Source organism: Carettochelys insculpta, chromosome 10, assembly GCF_033958435.1.
Source record: "Carettochelys insculpta isolate YL-2023 chromosome 10, ASM3395843v1, whole genome shotgun sequence".
Classification (NCBI taxonomy): domain Eukaryota; kingdom Metazoa; phylum Chordata; order Testudines; family Carettochelyidae; genus Carettochelys; species Carettochelys insculpta.
In genome coordinates this window covers 46,701,992-46,720,836 of record NC_134146.1, presented here as the reverse complement: position 1 = coordinate 46,720,836, position 18,845 = coordinate 46,701,992, and the positions used below count along the sequence as shown (strand labels likewise).

General features: G+C 42.7%; 1 protein-coding gene across 7 annotated transcripts in view; it reads right to left on the bottom strand.

Moving 5' to 3' along the window:
* Window positions 1–18,845, bottom strand: part of ABCC5 (ATP binding cassette subfamily C member 5) — a 65,236-nt gene that overhangs the window by 24,177 nt on the left and 22,214 nt on the right. For 3 of the 7 annotated variants that reach the window (XM_075004344.1, XM_075004341.1, XM_075004342.1), the window contains exons 3-11: window positions 15,221–15,381; window positions 14,812–14,967; window positions 12,222–12,369; window positions 7,456–7,689; window positions 7,190–7,363; window positions 5,318–5,465; window positions 4,628–4,776; window positions 3,979–4,086; window positions 227–577 (exon numbers count right to left, since the gene is read on the bottom strand). In XM_075004344.1, coding sequence (XP_074860445.1) covers window positions 227–577; window positions 3,979–4,086; window positions 4,628–4,776; window positions 5,318–5,465; window positions 7,190–7,363; window positions 7,456–7,689; window positions 12,222–12,369; window positions 14,812–14,967; window positions 15,221–15,381 — 1,629 coding nt within the window. Of the gene's footprint in view, window positions 1–226; window positions 578–3,978; window positions 4,087–4,627; window positions 4,777–5,317; window positions 5,466–7,189; window positions 7,364–7,455; window positions 7,690–8,176; window positions 8,225–8,500; window positions 9,664–9,995; window positions 10,071–12,221; window positions 12,370–14,811; window positions 14,968–15,220; window positions 15,382–18,845 lie in introns of those variants that run through there. The other 4 variants (XM_075004343.1, XM_075004345.1, XM_075004348.1 and 1 more) reach the window with 4 other exon arrangements.

Sequence of the window (18,845 nt, the reverse complement as noted above, 5' to 3'; positions counted from 1 at the left end):
AGGACAGGCACCATGCTGAAAACAAAACCTTCACAGAGCCCATGGCAGAGGTGAAAGTCTAGAGTACTGTAATGCTGTCACTACAGCAACTAATGGTACAGTCATCACAGGCTGCACCAGCATATTAATTTTTGCAGCAACCTGCTCCATTTAATACAAATTAAGCACTGCCCTTTCCACAGGAGTGCCAGGCTCTTGTAATATGCTATCATTTATTCCTCCTCACCTTTTCAATCTCCAGGTCAATATTGTACAGGGTCCTCTGAAGCCGAAGGTTAACTAGATGGATATTTTTGTTCTCCTCTTCAGGGCTAGGATGGTCATCATTGTCCACTAGAAGATGTCCCTTCTGCTCAGCCAGCATCGCTTGTGGTCCCTCATGCTGTAGCTTCATTTTTTCTTTCTTGCCCTTGTTGACCTTCTTGTCTCTTTTCATTTTAGGGGTCAGCTTTGGTGAGCTCTGGACACTGGCGTGGGAGAAGTCCCATGCCAAGGTAGCATTTTTCACCTCTATCGCGATGTGAGGACTGGCTGGTTTTTTCTTTACCATATGTACCTCTTCCATTAGAAACAAACTCTGATAGGAGTTGTGAGAGAGGTGTAAAGATGAGACACCTGGTCAAGACTGGGGGACAAGGCTATGGCACACTCACGCAGCAAAACACATCAGGCTATACAGTGGGAGGAAGCTGAAGAGCAAAAGGTAGCTCATTAGTGTAAACTAACTCCAGTCCTGCTAAGGGGCCTGGGCATTTTTGGATGTGGTGGAAGCTCAGATATAGTCAGACTTCTGCAGAACTATCATATTTTGAACAGTGGTTTGCATGCTGTGCGGTGAAGCGGGAAGGGAGGTTAGCACTTTACAATGTTTGCGGTTGCTTCCTTTACATTTCCAAATGTAAGGCATAACAGCAGAAAGTAAGAAAAATGGCGAAGCGCTAACATGGCTGGCACACCAACTCCTTACGGACTTTCTCCATAGCTAGAAAGGGTGGGATAGCTTGCTTTCCCCCACTTGCAGAAGAGCTGGAATTTCTGCTGGAAATAATCATCTGAGATAAAGTAAGCCATTTGTGAAGTCTTGGGAATGTGTAGCAGTAACAATTAACCCATTAAGTCCACTGTATCATTTTCCACCACATCCATCACTAAATACCAGTTACAAATTCTCCAGAGATTTTCCACACAGTTCAGTTACCAATCCCACACGATAATAAAACAGCATTCAATTAAATAACCTGCATTTGAATGGAACAGGTTCCTTTCAATTACGGACATTTTAACTATCAACATAAAATCACTCTAGTACTCGTGAGTCACCCCTCTGCTTCGTGCACCTGCAAGAAAGCCTGGAATAGATTAGAGAGCTAAGCATTCAGCTAGAGCTGTATTTGCAGGTAATATTATAGCCAGCCTATCACCCTCTCTGCACAGCTGACGGTGGAGGAGCCTCCCGGAACTTGAGTAATATCATCTCATTCCTTCCCCTCATCACAAAGAGACACTCCCTTTGGTGATTTTGAATTTAAAAAAGTCTGATTTTAGGGAGATTCAAAATGAGGTTCAAATGAAGAAAGTACCTCGCAAGCCTTTGGATTACCCAAGCATTCCAGTCTAGATTTTGCTGTCTATTGTACTTGTGCACAGGCTTCTTTCAGGGCCTTAACCATCTGACTGACATTACCAGCATGCAGACTTTGGGATATTCCACCATGGCTGGAAATGCCAGAGAGATGTCAAATGCCTAGAATGCTGACATTAAATACTCAGTGAACGCATTGGAATCATTCTAGTTACAAAAGAACCAAAAATTAAAACAAGTATCAGTTAAAAAAATTGTCAGCTGTAGGGACTGGATAAGAACTGCTGGACTCTTGTATTAAGCTGCTGTCCTGCTCTTATAAGCATCTAAGAGAAAAGAAAATCCCTGTCCTGCCCAGAGAATTCACACTAAGAGAGCAGACACAAGTACATCTGCTCCCAGGGACTGAGGAAGGAGCTGACTTAGATTTAGGTTAGGCAGAATGCAATGTTCTATTTCCATAATTCTTCACACCACATGAATATACATTTAATTATCTAAGCAACCACCATCACGGGCAAGGCATGTTCTTTCTGGCAATTAGTGTTAAAGTGGAGAGCTTGAGGGGTTGTCCCTGGCACCTACATGTACTTCATGTGAGGAAAAAGAGTCATTGTTGTCTCCTATTCCATTCCCACCTCTTAGACCACATTTTCAGCATCTACTTCATTTGTCCTGCTGGCTGCAAACCTGTAACTAACATGCGTTCATAACAGTCACCTAAGCAAATTAGCCATGTACTGGTGATGCTGAACGGCTGACAAAACAGTGAAACAGTTTTAGACTTGCACATTATCATGGGACAGGATTGGCAATAAGGCCATCAACAGCTGGCCAAGGTTAGGATGAAGTGTTCTCTTATTCTCTGTCATGGGCGTTCTTGTACTTTCCTCTGAAATGCTTGCTACTGGCTACTGTTGGTGACAGGATTCCTGATAGGACAGTTTACTTAGCCTCATTCCTACTGGAGATAAGAGAAGCTCTCTTGTATTTATCTCAGTTAGGAATTTTCCGATTTCACTGCCATCTAAATTTGCATTAATGTATAATGGATCAGAACCAGCATGCCAGACCAGGACACCTGAAACTCAAATACATAAATCCAGGTATTTTAATCTTGGGCCCAAACTCTGGTGTTCAAGGAGCAGAAAAAGAAGTGCTCCAAGGACCTTAAAATCATTTGAGAAAGAAAGAATTAAAATCCAAAAGTGATCCCAGTGACAGATGCAGATATGCTCACTACAAACTTACACCTTTGAGGCTGAGATTATTCTTCACGTGCTGTAATGAAATAAAATTAATACCTCAAAACTTTTTTGGATTACAAATAAAAATGTATGCTCGGTTCTTGTGTAACATGTATTTCCTCAATGAAGCCCTGCATACCACTGAGTTCTAGAGACAGCACATTGTCCTCTATAAGGCTGCTCTTAAAAAGCCAGTACAGTAAACCCTTGATTTAACAGACTAATATGTGGGGTGGGGTGTCTGTTAAACTCGGCAGTCTGCTAAATACAAGAGGTTACTCCCACCCACCCCCACCAGGCTCCCCTAGCCCTAGTGCCCCCACCCCAGGCCTCTCCATCACCAAAAAAGGCACAGGAGACTCACCAGACCACCGCTGCTGGACCCCGCCGCCACATCTGGGACCCCATCGTTTGGCTGGAGTTAGTGGATCCTGCCACAAGGCTGGAAGAACCACCACACACTCCTCCCACCTGGAGTGGGTTGCATATGCTAGCGCTGTCTGCCCCTGGATGCACCCCACCACTGGTGGGAGGAGAGTGTGGTGGCTCTAGGCAGTGGCAGTCCAGGCTGCCATGGAGGGTTCAGCCATCGCTGACTGCAGTGGCTGGAAATGACACCCTGGTAAGTCCCTTACTTTTGCTGGGTGGGTGGGGTGGAGGTCGGGCTTGAGGATTTTACAGGCCCCAATTAAGTGGGCTTTGGGAACAGCGGGTGTTTGGGGGTGTGGACATCAGTTGTCCCCAAAGTCCACTAAATTGGGGTCCATAAAACCTAGGGTTTACCATATAGGAATTGATGTACTAGCTAAGACATGTGGTTCACCTAGCCCAGTATCCTGTCTCCAACAATGTCTAGCACCAGTGCTTCACAGGAAGGTGCAAGAAATCCTCCAGTCAGATACAAAACAGCCTTTCACCTAGATAGTCTCATCTTAACACTTGATAGGTTGAGATCGGCTTAAACCCTAAGTTCTATATCCTTTCTGCACAGAATAAAAACTACACATATAAACCAGAAAAAAAACTTCCAGCCCACTCCAAAATAGCCTTGGCATTAAAATGACTCCTTAGCACAGTGAACTGCGTTCATGTTTTGTAAGGGATACTCTGCAATGAAGGATAAAACAATATGACCAAATGACCACTCACCTTAAATCGGTCTACAGATACCGATGCCTCAGACAGAGACTTCACAGAAAAAGGTGTTACTTTCAGAGCAAAGGTCATTGAATTGAAGACTGTAACCACTGTGAAAGCCTAAACATAGGACACAGAAACAAAAACATGGCTGCAGCATCCATTAACAGTTCCAAACAAACCATGGATGAAGTTCCACCAAAAACAGCAACTCAAGACCATTCCATTGGAGAAGGAAAGGTGTGCATTCAAGATCCATTTCAATACAACATATCTAGCCTGGTACATGAAAAGGCAAGGTCCTCCCACCAGAGCTTCAAAACAGACTTTAGGTTATGACTTTAGACTCTCACTTTTAGAGATCTGGGTTTCAGTTCCACCTTATGTCACAAGGGAAGATAAACTGTTCTCCTACAGCCAGCTGCACAACTTCAGCAAAAATGTGCAGTGTCCCAGTCTTTTTGCAGAAGCCTGTTTGCTCCATGAAAAGGCAGGTGCAAATCATGCCTGCTAATGAGGATACTGGCCCTCTCTCCCAAATGAAAATTTGTAATATTTTGAACTGCTCCCACACAGCTTTCCTCGGTTTAAACTGTTGAAATCCTAGTGCACACATGATATAAAATAATATTCCAAACTCTGAGATGGGCCAGCCAATTACCTGAGCTGCTGTGAGATCATAGCCAAGGATCATATGGACAGAGAACGTCACCACACTGGCAATAACCACAACAATGGGAGCCACTCCCACGGTGATGCTCTGGAAGTAGCCTGCACGCTCTAAGATCTTACGTTCTTCCTCTCGGATTTCTAGAGACACAAAAGCCACACCACTTCTGAGGGACAACTGATACACAAATGTGGCAGGCACAGCCAATGCATTAGGAACGCAGAGTAAGAGAGAACCACCATGTCTTCAGCATGTACAGCATTACTCATGTTCTAAAGAGAGATACCCTTACAAAGGGATGAAGTATAAATGTATGGATAGCTCAACGAGGATGGCATTCAGATTGCTCTTACAACATTTAAAAACCCCCACCAATTTGTAGTAGGTCAGTCATCATTAGCACTCCTAGTAGAAGCCAGCCCAACGTTAATAAAACTCTTTGAGCCCAAATGTTAGAGGGAAGCCATACACAGAACTGTGCTAAAAGGTCACAGAACATGGAACAGAGACTGCCACGTCAGCCCACTGTAAGCAAGAACAGCAGGATATCTGAGGAATGGATGATCTAGCACACTACTCAGGCAGCAGAAACTGCTGAAGTGAGCAAGCAGAATCCATCAGGATGGGGCTAGGTGGTGTATTTTCTAAAGGAAGCTGTATTTGCAGAGTGTCTGTACTCACTTTGAACATTCTGAGAGAATGCTTTGACCCAGGCATACATTTTAATGAATTTAATATAGTTAAGAACTTCATTCATCTTCTGCACACGCTCATCCGTCACCGACACACATTTTCTTCTGAAATAAGCTGTGAGTCGTGATACAAACATCTGAAACAAGAAGGGGCACCGTACATCTTAGCAGCAACTCAGAAATGGCATATAAATCCAATTCTCTTGGCTATAGAAGAAAACAGGTCAACTGATAAAGGGATGTCCATGCAAGGATAACTTGATACCATCCCTGACCAAAGTGATGAACTGGAAACGTCCCTTCAGAGCACCCCATGACATTCAGCAGGCATAAATGCATCCTGGCCAGAGCAGTTGCACAATCCGGCCATGGAGTACCAGTGGGCCAGTAAGCCTCTCCATTAGTCCCCCAAGCCCCTTACTTTCCTGTCACTGACTTGCCCTTCCCCAGTGGCACCCCATCCCATAAGAATGCAGCCTCAGGGAGGGCAGGTACCATAATGTGTAGGGGACAGGTCAGTGGCAGATTGGTGATGGGGTGCCACTGGAGGAAGGCTGGTGCAGCAGCCGCAGAAGCAGCAGTCGGGCCCATGACACTTCCCACTGTGGCACAAGCCACAGGAAAGCAGCAAGGAACTAAAAGAAACCTTACACAGAAGAATAACACACCCACATCCCACATCCCTCAGATCATTCCCACAAAAGCCAAGAAAGAAATGATGGGCCTTGCATATGCAAAAGTAATTTATTTAATACACCACATCCGAGAGCAAAACTACAAGAGTAACAAACGTATCAGGACCTTTACCAATCAGATCTAAGACATGGTGGTATCCATGTCCTCAGACATTTCTCTCTGTCAGTCAATGACCTTTACGCCTTCCTCTTTCCCAACGCTCAGAAGAAAACATGCTCACTAAACAGTTTTCAACTGTTTGCCCCATATCTTAAAGACATCCTTACTCCTTTTTTAATCCCCCTCAGTTACAAAAAGTAAAGCAAAGAGAGATCAACAGTGAAAATAGTTGGTCGGGGCAATTAAATTCCACCCCTTCTGTCACCATTTAACTGCAAAATAACTGTTGCCTTATTGTTGAGTAGATATCTTAGATTATGGTAGACCTCAGAATTCTGCTCTTCACTTGCAATAGCTTTTTCGAAAAATACATTTTGATCATAATGGGAAAATGCTTGCTGTATGGTCTTACAGGCAAACAGATTTTGGCTCAGGCTACTTACCCGGCTGCTCTTTCCCCAAACAGTCCCAATTGGCCAATAAAATAGGCTTTTACAAACACAGCACACTTTGTCCTAATTACATCAGCTTTATCGTTACAGAAGAACGGAACTGCCTTTGTGGTTCATAGGTATACGGATTGTCTTATGTATTTAAACATCAAAACCATAGGCTTGAAGTTTAATCAGAGTAATCCTGAAGCCAAAAGAGGATGGAAAGGACAGGAATGGTGTGCTCTTGGCTTCCTAACGTGCTGCTAAGGTAAGATGCTATGTTCTGAACAAGCTGGAGGCTCTGCATTGCTCACTTTCAATCCAAAATCCAGCCCGGAAGTCTATCACTCCATGATTTAGTTGCTAATACTCCATCTCACAAAAATTTCCTTCTATTAGACACATCTATTCTTATTTCTAATTCCCTTTATCATTTTATTTTCTTGCCTCTGAGATTTTACTTTTAAATGCCTTTTAAATTACTTGCAAAGCCCTAAAGGGACTTAACTCAGTACCCATCAACATCTTCCATTCAGGACACAGATACTGGTCTCATGCTTCCCTCAAAGAATACCTGTTTCAAGAATAATTACAGCCTACATTGGACAAGAGTTTGAATACCGCTTACTCACCATTGCTGGGTAGAAGAGGACAAAGACAGCAGATCCCAAGAAGCCCGTTGGTCCTAGAATAATTACATTATAAACCATGCCTAGGATGGCAACAATTGGGCCCCCAGCCAGCAAACTGCCAACTGCTGCAGCCTCAAACATTCTCTGCCCATCAGAGGAACACATGTTTATGAGCTGAAAAATACAAACATAAGGGTTATCCTCAGAAGGAGGTATTCAATACCTACATTTTTTGTTGTAATTTGCAAAAGGCTTCTGTAGCTTACCTCCCCCAGAGACTTCTCCTTGATATTCTTCAGACTGAGAATTTTCTTGAATGCCATTGTCAGGATAGCCCCCCGCAGTCTGACCCCAGTGCGGTAGTTTAAAGCCCAGGTTAGCGCAAGGGACCAGGAGCGAACTATTTCCGTCATTAAGATGCCAAAAACTAGCAGCAAGCTGTACTGCAGGTTGGACTCGCTTTGCTGTGTGTATTCCAGGAGGTGTTTCACAACGAACGCCTACAGGAAGAAATGCAAACTTGCATGAACATCCCAATGTACCAGAGGCACCATGCAACAACTTATGTTAAGTTAGAAATGAGTGGGCTACTTTGTGTTTCAATGAGCGATTTGTATTACATGGAATCTTCTTTCTAGAAATAAAAATTGTCAATACACGCAGTACTGTCACACAAAACCCTGCTGACAGCAAAGCAGAGAGTCAAATTTAGCAGGCGTGAGGGATTTATGTTTGGAACCTCATTCCTGGCAACAAACTTCTAATCCGTCATGTCTTCTAACTTAACATAAATATGTCAGTTAGTTGAAAGCAATGCTTTATCATACCAAAAAAATAAAAAAAAAAAAAAGGTTTTAAAAATAGTCTGTATAAATATATATATATATATATGTGTGTGTGTGTGTATACACACATTTGGACACATTAAAAGACATTCCACCTTTGTTTGCATCAAACGTGCTTATTTGATAAAAAGGAACAATGTACCTACAGTTGTACTGGGGAAGAGTGAGAAGGACATTTGCAAAACATTCCTGAAAATAAACATCAGCAGTTTAATAGTAAAGAAAAAAACAAGCAGACAACACAGGTAAGCAACACCAGGCTATTTAAAAAAATATTTCTCTGTCCCACACCACCCTTCTTTCCCCTCCACAAATAAAAATATTTTACCTCAGGAATCACATTTTCAACCATCACCTGCCAAAAGACAGGCCAGCCCAAAGAACCACCCTCCTCCAGCTACGTGTTAGCCAATGGCACAATATAGCATATAAATCACATTGATCAGCAATATTAAATATCATCAACTGAGAAACAACAGTCTTTTATTTAAAAACAATAAAGTGCCATGTTAAAATGGGTAACATCTCACAAACACTGTACAACAGGAAGAGCATCGCATAAACATACAATCTGAACATACAAGAGAATTATAAAAAGCTAATACCTAACAAAGAGTCTAGCCTTTGACACAAGCCAAGTTAAAGCTAAACACACAAAATTAAAGATACAAAACAGAACTAATATATGCTCACATAGTCCGAGAGGGAGTGAAACTTGCAGTACTAACCAGGCAGGCTCCAGGGATTCTGAAAATTGGTTTGAAAGGTATGCTACAGTAAGGCCTCAGAGCTAACAAATGGAGATTCCCTAAAGAAGGCTTTTCGACAAGGTGCTTAAAGACGTTGATGTTTGTACGATTAGATGTTGGTACTTTAATACAGAGCTGAGAATTACCTTTGCCCACAACACAACAAAATGCCAAAAATTTGTGAGATCAAAGAAATGATGTGGAAAGCCTTTCACAGTCAGTTGAAGTCCTCTTGGCTAAAACAGGTTTTGCAAATGAGAGTTCTGCATAGCATGAGCAGGGAGGAAAAACAAAAAGGCTACTTCAGCAAAGGTAACAGCAGCTATAGCCCAGCACCGAACAACAGATAAAAATGGAGGCTGAATGCATTTGTCCTGAAGTGGCTGATTCTGTATCCCAGAACCAAGGAAACATGCTGTCTATAGTTTTGCTTATTCATTTTCGGAGTGTGAATTAAAGCCAGATGTCCATCAGGGTCTGGAATGGCTCATCGAGAAATTTACTCACTAGTCCCCTGATCAAACGTGAGGAGCTCACGTGCACAGAACTACTGTATTCCAGCTTTTTCCTCACTCTGTTTTGGCCACAACTGCATACAGTTGGTTTGCAGTTACTAATGAGGAGATTATTGGCTTCTTTTCCCGGATTCAATCCAACATTCACAACTGAGTCATTGAGTAGTGGGAGTTAAAAGCCCCCCTTTTCCTCACGAGTTGTAACTCAGCATGATCGCAGCGCAGGAAGCATTTTCTCGCGCCCCGCAGCACTGCTGTTAAGTCTCCAAGGGAAGGTGTGTAAAGATAGCAGATGTTTCCTGGGGTCTCTTTCCTCCCAAAACCTTTTAAGTGCAATTTTTCAGCACTGTCTATAGAATCAGCATCTCCCGTGATGAGATAAAAGACAATGCGTATATTATACCAAAAAAAGAAAGAAAAGAAAAAAAACATTTCAAAAGAAAGAGAGAGGAAACAGCAGATTAAAGAATTTGAAAGAGGAAAAAAAGTCACAATATCTACCATTTACATTTCAAAATGTTCCATTTGAAGTAGTTTAATTAAAACGAAAGCCAAAAGTTCTTATCAAATTAGAGCTACAGCTTTAGAAGTTAAATTTAAACTATTGGTGAAAGGTACTTCTGCGACTGTTACCATAGGAGTTGGTATGAGCTGCTTGGCTGTCTTAAGCATTCCCATTGAATAAACAATACCTTACCTTTACTCTTGGAGTTGGATTCTGCCCAGCTTGACTGTCTCATTCTGATCGCAGAATACAGCCATCCTGAAAATTCTAAAGAACAGCTTCTGTCATTGGTTCCACTACAGAGAGATTCCCCACCCACATCCAGTATCTGACAGCACAAAGCAAGCTGCAACTGGAGCGGAACTAGAAGAGTGGGAAACTTACCTCAAATATCTTACCACTCCCCCCTCCAACAACTGTCTGAACGGTCAAGCTGTACTCCACTAAGATAGCAAGTTTCCCCATCTCCCAAACAAGAAGGCTAGTTCTAAGCAAACATACAAATTGGTCATGCCTGGAGTTAAACTGATTTTGTTTAGTAAATTAGAAATATTATTTGCCCCTCCCCCTACCTGAACGTAAGATTTAACAGCTGGTTAAATGGCAGCAATTGTATCAACTGAAAAAAAAGTAGTATCTCGCCTGCACTACTGCATTCTGATGGTTATTACAAGGTATTCTGACACATGGAAAGAAGCCATCTCCGAGCGGGCTTCAAGGTTAGAAATTGTATCCGATGTGCAGGACGTCAATAAGCACCCCAACAGTAATAACCATCACAATGCTCATAAGTGAGACACCACCACGCCATTTCCACAACCATTCCAATGTAATCAAAGTTCAATTTGGAATTTTCAAGTTTGAGAAAACGTTTAACTCCATTTTGGTAGTTTTCACCAATACATGTAGAGAATCTAAGTTCTTTTCCAGCTTTCCCTTTTCATTTCAGCGTGACTGAAGGGGTGTATCAGTACAAGAAAGCACTGATACTTCAGAGGAGACAGCATAGGTGTATCACTAACACATTACATTTTAAAAGCAGTGGGGAGGGTGGTAAAGACTCATTTTTTCATTCCAACTGATGGAACCCAAAAGGGCACTTCCCTCATGCAGAGAGTAGTCCAATTTTGAGAAGATACAGACAATTGTTTGAAGGATAACTTTAAAGAATCCAATTTGAACATTAATTGAAATCTAAAAGCCCCAACCTCTTCAAGTTTCTTCCCATTCAGCAGTTTGGCTCTGACAAATAGATCCAATTATTCTAAAGAAATTAGGGACAACCCTGCTGTAAGTTCTCTTCTAAAGATAAGAGGTACTACTGGGCCCTGTAGTGAAACAATGACAGAAGCTCTTCTTGGGAGAACCTGGTTCTGTGAAAACCTTAGTACATCAACATTCTGGTAATTAACAGTGCACTCAACAGGTAGTCCAAATTTTTCATAGTTAGCACAAACTAGTTTCATCATTACTGTGAAATAATACCAAAGAAAACAATTATTGTTAATTCCTATTACAAGAAATAAGGCAAAACTTTTTAGAAGATTCAGAAAGCAAGAAAAACATTTTTAGAAGACTTTTAACCTAACATACCCACATTGTACTTACCCAAGTAATGAACCTCCATCTTAACAGCACACTGAAACATGTACTACAAGCAGTAATACTGCTCCTACTCCTCAAGGGAAATTTGTAGAGAATAAATTTAGTCAAGATCGCAACTGTAAACCTGCACAACATGTGCAACAAACATGTGACAAAAATGGTGTGAATGTCAAATCCCATATGTTCTGTCTTCATGACTAACTAGTGCAAGCAGTTGCTAGTGGCAATTCCATATTCTAATACTTCTAAACATAACCCACCTGATTAGCCCTTGTGGTACTGATAAATAAGTTTGCGGACTTCTCCAGAGCCCCGTTTCCTTTGGTTTTTAAACAATGATCTAACACCATTACTCAGTCTAATTTCTTGCAGACTGCACTAATAATGCCAATGCCCTAGAAAGTGATGTCTTGTCCATTCAAATTTTACTTCCAAAATAATTATTATTTAAAGCAAAAAACTTTAAGCAAGATTTTTCTGCAATAGAATCACACCAGTTAAGGAGGAACTTTAAGCTATACTCAAAACCAGACAGAAACGCCAAGTGTGTTTTTCCTTGAAGACACCTAAACCTTGTACCTCTCCAGAAACCTGGCCTCAGTCAGCCAGCAAATGATTAACCAGCTCTATGAAAGCTATCTTAGATTGCTGCTTCTTTCTGGAAACATCTTCTTTTCTCAAAAAACTGTAAGGACTAATATTTCTAACTAATCAAAATGTGTCAGTGAGCCTGGAATGAAACCTTGACATGTTAGAGCTGGCCATGGGATGGAGCCCTCTGTGGTTGTTAAAAAAAGGACTGGTATTACTTACTGGTCCACTGAAGCCTGCAAGCTGAGTGACCATCAGACACACTATGGAAATTATGAGCCTGGTACGGCAGAAGATCCATACAACCCTCCGGAGAGAAGCATCCTCAGGACCTGTTTCTTTCACTTCTTCCTGCCATAGTCTTTCTAACCTAGACGAAGCACAAATCTTGCTGTTAGTAATGTTGCTACAGAACACAATCCATCTCAAAGGTTATTCTATGGGAAACTTCTCATCACACATGACTGCAAGCAATACAAATCATCAAGATTCTGCACCGATTAGGCCTCAACTGCAGTATTGTGTCCAGTTCTGGGCACCACATTTCAAGATAGATATGGAGAAACAGGAGAAGATCCAGAAAAGAACAACCAAAATGATTAAAGGTCTAGAAGATCTGACCTAGGAGGGACTATTGAAAGAAATAGTTTCTTTGTTTAGAAATTGTTTAGTTTGTAAAACAGAATGAACATAACAGCTTTCAAGTACCTATAAGGCTGTTATAATGAGAAGGAAAAAAGTTATTCTTAACTCCAGGGGTAGGACAAGAAGCAATGGATTTAAATTACAGCAAGGTAGGTTTAGGTTGGACATTAGGAAAAAGTTTCTAGCTTCCCTAAATTGTCTAAGGAGGTTGTGGAATCTCCATCATTGGGGATATACAAGAATAGGTTAGGACATCTGTTAGCGATGATCTAGATGGCTGCTTGGTCCTGCCATGAGTGCAGGGAACTGGACTTGATGACCTCTTGAGGCCACTTCTCATTCTATGACTCTACAATATGCATAGCACCTCCCTGGTGTTCAACCAATTCTGAAGCAGTAGACACTACAGTGGCTACTGCTATAGTGAACTAGCCACATTATTCTGAAAATACAGTGAACCCTCACATACATGCATCTCAGGTTTATGCGACTGCCACCTCTGACAGGAGTGGGAAACAGCTCCTGTCAGGGACAGCAGCCTGGCTCTTGCCACCCCTGACAGGAGTGATTTCCTGTCCGGGTACTGTGAGTCAGGCTGTTGACCCTGACAGGCAGCTGCTTGCAACACCGGCTCTCCCAGCTGGGGAGCCCGGCATGCAGACAAAGGCTTGCTGCACGACTGGGAGAACCAGCACTGCAACCAGCTGTTTGTGCATTGGGCTTCCCCAGTTGGGGAGCCCAGCGCGCACACAGCTGCTTGAAACGCAGTTTCTCAGTAACCATTGGGTAAGCAGCTGTGTGCCTTCCTGGCCGGGAGAAGCTGGGGGGGCCGTGGAGCTGCACCTTCCACTTTCCCGGCTGCCTGCTCCCCCAAACCCTCCCCCTCTTTACGCAAAATCCAATTTACGTGGAGGTTGCCCAGGACACAACCTCCGTGTAAATCGAGGGATTACTGTATATTTACTGTTCAAGCCAACTAGCCACATGTGGCTACTTGCTAGCATGTTGGACATCACAGTTTTACACAGTCTGGTGAAATCGTTCTATCCCAAATCTCTGTGCAAAGAGACTTCTACACAGAGCAGAGCTGAAAAACTTAGAGTGTTTTTTTACTTTACCCAGAGTCCTATTAGGAATAGAAATCTTACCACCGCCTCCACTTTTCAACTGTACCTTGCAATGAAAACTTGGGGGCAAATTCTCTAGCCCTCGCTATGAGTAAATTATCCCACTGACCACAACGGTATAACCTAACTGCAGGATTTGGCCTGTTATCAAGACAATATTCAGTTACTGTCAATGTTATCTTGCTATTAATTCAACATTGCATGGTCAGAATCTGGGCTGAGACACTGTGCTTGTTTAAAAACAAGGAGTTCTGATAAGGAGAGAATGGAAAAGCAGCTATGAAGCACCTAAGGCAGGGGTTGGCAACCAAAATAGCACAAAGACATTTTTTTTCCAACTCGGTTAAAAACCTCAATAATTCAAGAGCAGCACTGCATGTGAATACAAGATGGTCCTTAATAAATAATCTCACACCATACTTTTTGTAACCCCTATTTTAAGAACAGTAGGCACACCATGTTTTGTAACGCGATACATGTTTACTGCACGGCACAGACAAAACTTTCCACATATAATATTTCCTCACGCATTGTGTGTGTGTTTTGTACCACTGTCTTCTGGATTCCCACTCCTGAACCTTCTCTCTCCAGAGAATGTCATTAGGGGGAGATATCCAACATTTCAAGATCACACATTATTTGCTATTTAGATAGGAGTTGTTAATTTTTGGGATTTTAAACATTCACTATTTATCTAAAGTAATCAGGAGGTTTTGCTTTTGACTTTGCAATTATTGCCTTGGGAGCCACAAAAAAAGTCCTTAAAGAGCTGCATGCAGCTCCAGAGGTGCAGGTCCCCGAACTCTGGCCTATGGAGACAAAAGCTCCTTGTTTACAGCTGCATGACCCCACTCAAGTCAGTGAGGCTAAAAACACCAGCGTATCTCAGAAGCAACAAGACTTCCTCTGATGGAAAGGATTTAGAAATGCTTTTCAAATTGTCTGTACATTCAAATATCGGCAAAAATACCAGGGCTCGGGTGCATACCAGGCTCCAAGGGCTAGAGTACAGGGGAAAAACATCAAACAGCAGATCCTACCTTCTACAGTTAACATCTGAAGACTCGTGCTTTGACAAAGCCCACACATCATCCATAAAAAGCTCCCCTTTCTTGTATGCAGTGCGAGCCAGAGGTGTGAGCCATGAAAAGGTCATGCAGGAGAAAAGTCCAGCATTGTCTCCTGGGTGCTGGTGTCTAAAAGGACAGAGAGAGAGAGAGAGAGAGAGAAACTACAATATTCTTCAAGAAAACCAAAATGCCCTCCAATTACAAGTATCAGGAGACTTTAGTTAGGTATTACTTTATGTGAACTATGCAAAATACATTTTCAAAAGTCACACTTCAGTATTAACCAAAAAATTTAAGAGCTGCAACCACACTTTGACACTATTTTCAAGAAGGCTGTGGTTTCCAGATCAGTTCTACTTTTACAGACAGAAAGTCTTACTTGGAAGTAGTCCGTATGGGTTTTAGCAAGCTCAAGCCATGGTGATATTTGCCCTTGTGATGTTCCTCATCCAACATTCTCAGCTGGGAATGCATGGAGCTGTCCAGTGGAAGGCCTTCTGCCCTTGCTGCTGTTTCCAAGGCATCTTGACATTCCACCTGCTTTTACAAACGAAACAGTGAAGTCAGAAATTCAAGAGTTCCCCAACAGTCAAAGAAAACGCAAAACGATCATTTCTTCTCCAGCAATTCAACACCTGTTACCACTATGGATCACGATGGTAATGTAGCACACTCACTGTAGCCGAAGATTTCTGAGGACACCTGGATAGCTTGGGAGCAGCAAAGCAACATAGGGCTCATGCACAATCGAGTTCTGCTTTGGCTCTCTGGATTTCTAGAACAGTAGAGTTAAAACAATAGCAATGGCAGCCATATATTTTGGGCTTCAGAGAACTACAAACATAGAACTGCAAGACTAGATTAGAAGAATGGTTGATCCTTCCCAGTACTAAATGCTTAGGGAAAAACACAGAACTCTGATGTACAATTATGCAACAGGGATGTAAAATCCCTGTTAATTGGTTAGCCAATCATTTAACCAATTAAAGTGGGGGTGGTTGGGGGGACTGCTCGAGGCCAGCCAAGATGAAATCTCTCCACTTGACCCTCCTCCCTACGGGGTGCTGGGAACCAGCACTGCTCCAACTGGGCTCAGGGCACCAGAGGTGGGGGCACTCCAGCCAGGCCAGAGCAGCCCTGTTTCCAGGAGCACCACCAGGCCACCACAGACAGGGCTGCTATAGCCACAGTGGAGTGCCTCATACCTGCAGCTAGGACTGAAACAACCACCACCTACCTGTGCTGGGCAGGGTGCTACTCCATCCCCTCCTGGTTAACTGTAACCAGTAGACCTAATCAGTTTAGGATAAGGCTTACCACTTAACCATTAACATTCCTATTATGCAACAACATGCCCAACAGAGAGCATCCTTCCAGCATGCAGGCAGTTGGTTATTGGGCTTATGCCCTAAAACATGAAGGTTAACCTAACCTTATTAACTTGTATCCTACTTAGGATAGCTGTATCCATATGAAGGTCTAATCATTTCAGAATCCTATTTCTCTCTATATGCCTCAAAAAACTCCGTGTAATAGTTTAACAGGTTAAACACGCAGTGTGTGCAAAAGTATTTCCTCTTATTATTTACAAACTGTTGCCATTTACTATCGCATAATACAGATCAGGGAGATCAAGTGAAAGACATTTAGACTTGTTCATGTATGGGCTTTCTGTGAGCAGAGAACCCCTGTCCCACTGTTTCAGAACATTACCACAGAACTTGGTAGTGATGGGGGACTTCAATTATCCAGACATCAGTTAGGATAAGACAGCAAGGCACACAGAACAACCGACAAGTTCTTGGGATGCACTGGAGACCATTTTTTTCCTCCAAGAAGGTAGAGAAAGCTACTGCAGGAAGCTGTTTTTGATTTGATTTTAGCAAATAGGGAGGAGCTGATTGAGAATTTGAAAGTGGCAGACAACTTGGGTGAAAATGATCACAAAATGTTTAGAGTTCACAATTCTAAGGAGAGGTAGACAGGAAAACAGGAAAATTAAAAATAACGGATTTCAGGAAGGCAGACTTTAGTAAACTCAGAGAGCTGGTAGGTAAGGTCCTATGGAAAGCAAGACTGCAACAAAACAGCTGAAGACAGCTAGCAATTTTTCAAAGGGACATTACTAAGAGCATGTAGTGGGGTGAGATGGCTACCCCACCACCTGGAAGGGGAGGATCCCTTCCAGCAGCCATTTTGTATGGAGCCTGGCCCCTCCCAGTCACCTGACTGGAAGTCAGAAGGTGGGGCCAGGGCTAGAGAAGCCCAGCCTGAGGGCTCAGTCAGGGCTCAGCCTCCACAGAATGGTTCTGGGCTTCCTGCCTGGGAGGCTGAGGACTCAGTGGGGACTGGGCCTCAAGAGGAGCCAGGGGACAGCCTAGGAGGTGGAGGGCCAGCTACATGAGGCCGAGCTGACAGAAATAAGGGGATTTCGACCTTTGCAGGGTCCTTTCAAAGAGGGCCCATGTAGACAAGCCGTGTGCAATTGAAATGTGGCAGTTTGAAGTGCTGCAGCCAGCAGCATACTAATGAGATGCTGAATATTCATTTCAGCACCTTATTAGTATTCTCCAATTTGGCCATTAGCATGGCCCTTTTGAAATTTTGGCCAAGTGTAGACATGGCCTAAAAGTCACAGTCTCAATGAAGACACTGTCTTTATGGCTCACAACAACAATCCAACTCACTCAGCCTCCTTTATCCTAGGATTACTGAAGTGGTCTGTGCCCCTTTGCCTTGAACAGTCTCTTGCAACATCTTAACCCCTTATTCTTAACATAATGTTCCACCTTGTATTTAGCTGCGACGCTCTCCCAGAACTGAAGCACACCTCTAAGATTAACAACTTGTCTCTTTCACCAAGGGTGTGTCTACGCTTGCCCCCTTCTTTGAAGGGGGCATGGTAATCAGACTGAGGGGAGATTACTAATGAAGTGCTGCAATAAATATGCAGCACTTCATTAAGCTAATTCTCCTTTGCAGCAACTTCAAAGTAAAGGCACTTAGAAGGAGCCCAGGCACTTCAGAGTTCCCACAGCTCCACAGCAGGTCAGCACTTCAAAGTCTGACATCTTGAAGTTGCCATGGGGGAGAATTAGTCTAATGAAGTGCTGCATATTCATCGCAGCTCTTCAATCAGTAATCTCCCATCTGCCTGATTACCAGGGGCAAGTGTAGACACAGCCCAAGAGAAGTTTGCAAGAGAAGTTGATCTAATGAGATATAACCCTCACACACTCCTTTTCCTGTCAAATTCTAGACAATCCAAAGACTTTTTAAAAAAGCAGATACTATAAAAACAAATTTGGTTACCCTGAGCTGTCATGCCACACAATTTCTCTCAGCACACATAGAAATGACTAAATGGTACATGAATAGGAAAATGCTTTTGAAAGGAGTCTATTTTCTTGTCAGTTCAGAGAGAAGGTATATGTAAACTCCTGGGCAGCAAGAAGAGAATACATCTCATGGGGTTGGCAGGGCAGACAGAAGCTTGCCAAGCTGCTGTAAATGCCAGATTTGAGTCACCAGAAAGCAATACAATGTATTGCTCTAGGATAACAATGCCTTCCAAAAGACTATGCAACTCTGTTACATTTTTAAAAAAAGCCATTAGCAGCATGCAGTTTTCAGCCAGGTCCATATGTAAAAACTAAAACAGCTACACCACAACGTTGAAAATTTGCTTCCCAGCAGAGTAGTTAAGACAACATAATCCCTGGAGTACACAGCATTAGGTCTACAGAAGTATTCTACCATTGACCTAGCTACCGCCTCTCAGGGAGATGGATAAAGGACAGCAATGGGAGAACTCCTTCTCTCCCTATACTGAATGGCTATGCTGAAGTGCTACAATGGCGCACCTGTAGCGTTGCCTTTATGACTGTGCATTAAGCTTTTTAAACACATGAAAGGCTTCTACACCACATACACACTGATCATACCCTCAATGCACAGCCAACTCAGCATTGTTTTAATTATTATCAAATTGTGTTGTCCTAAGG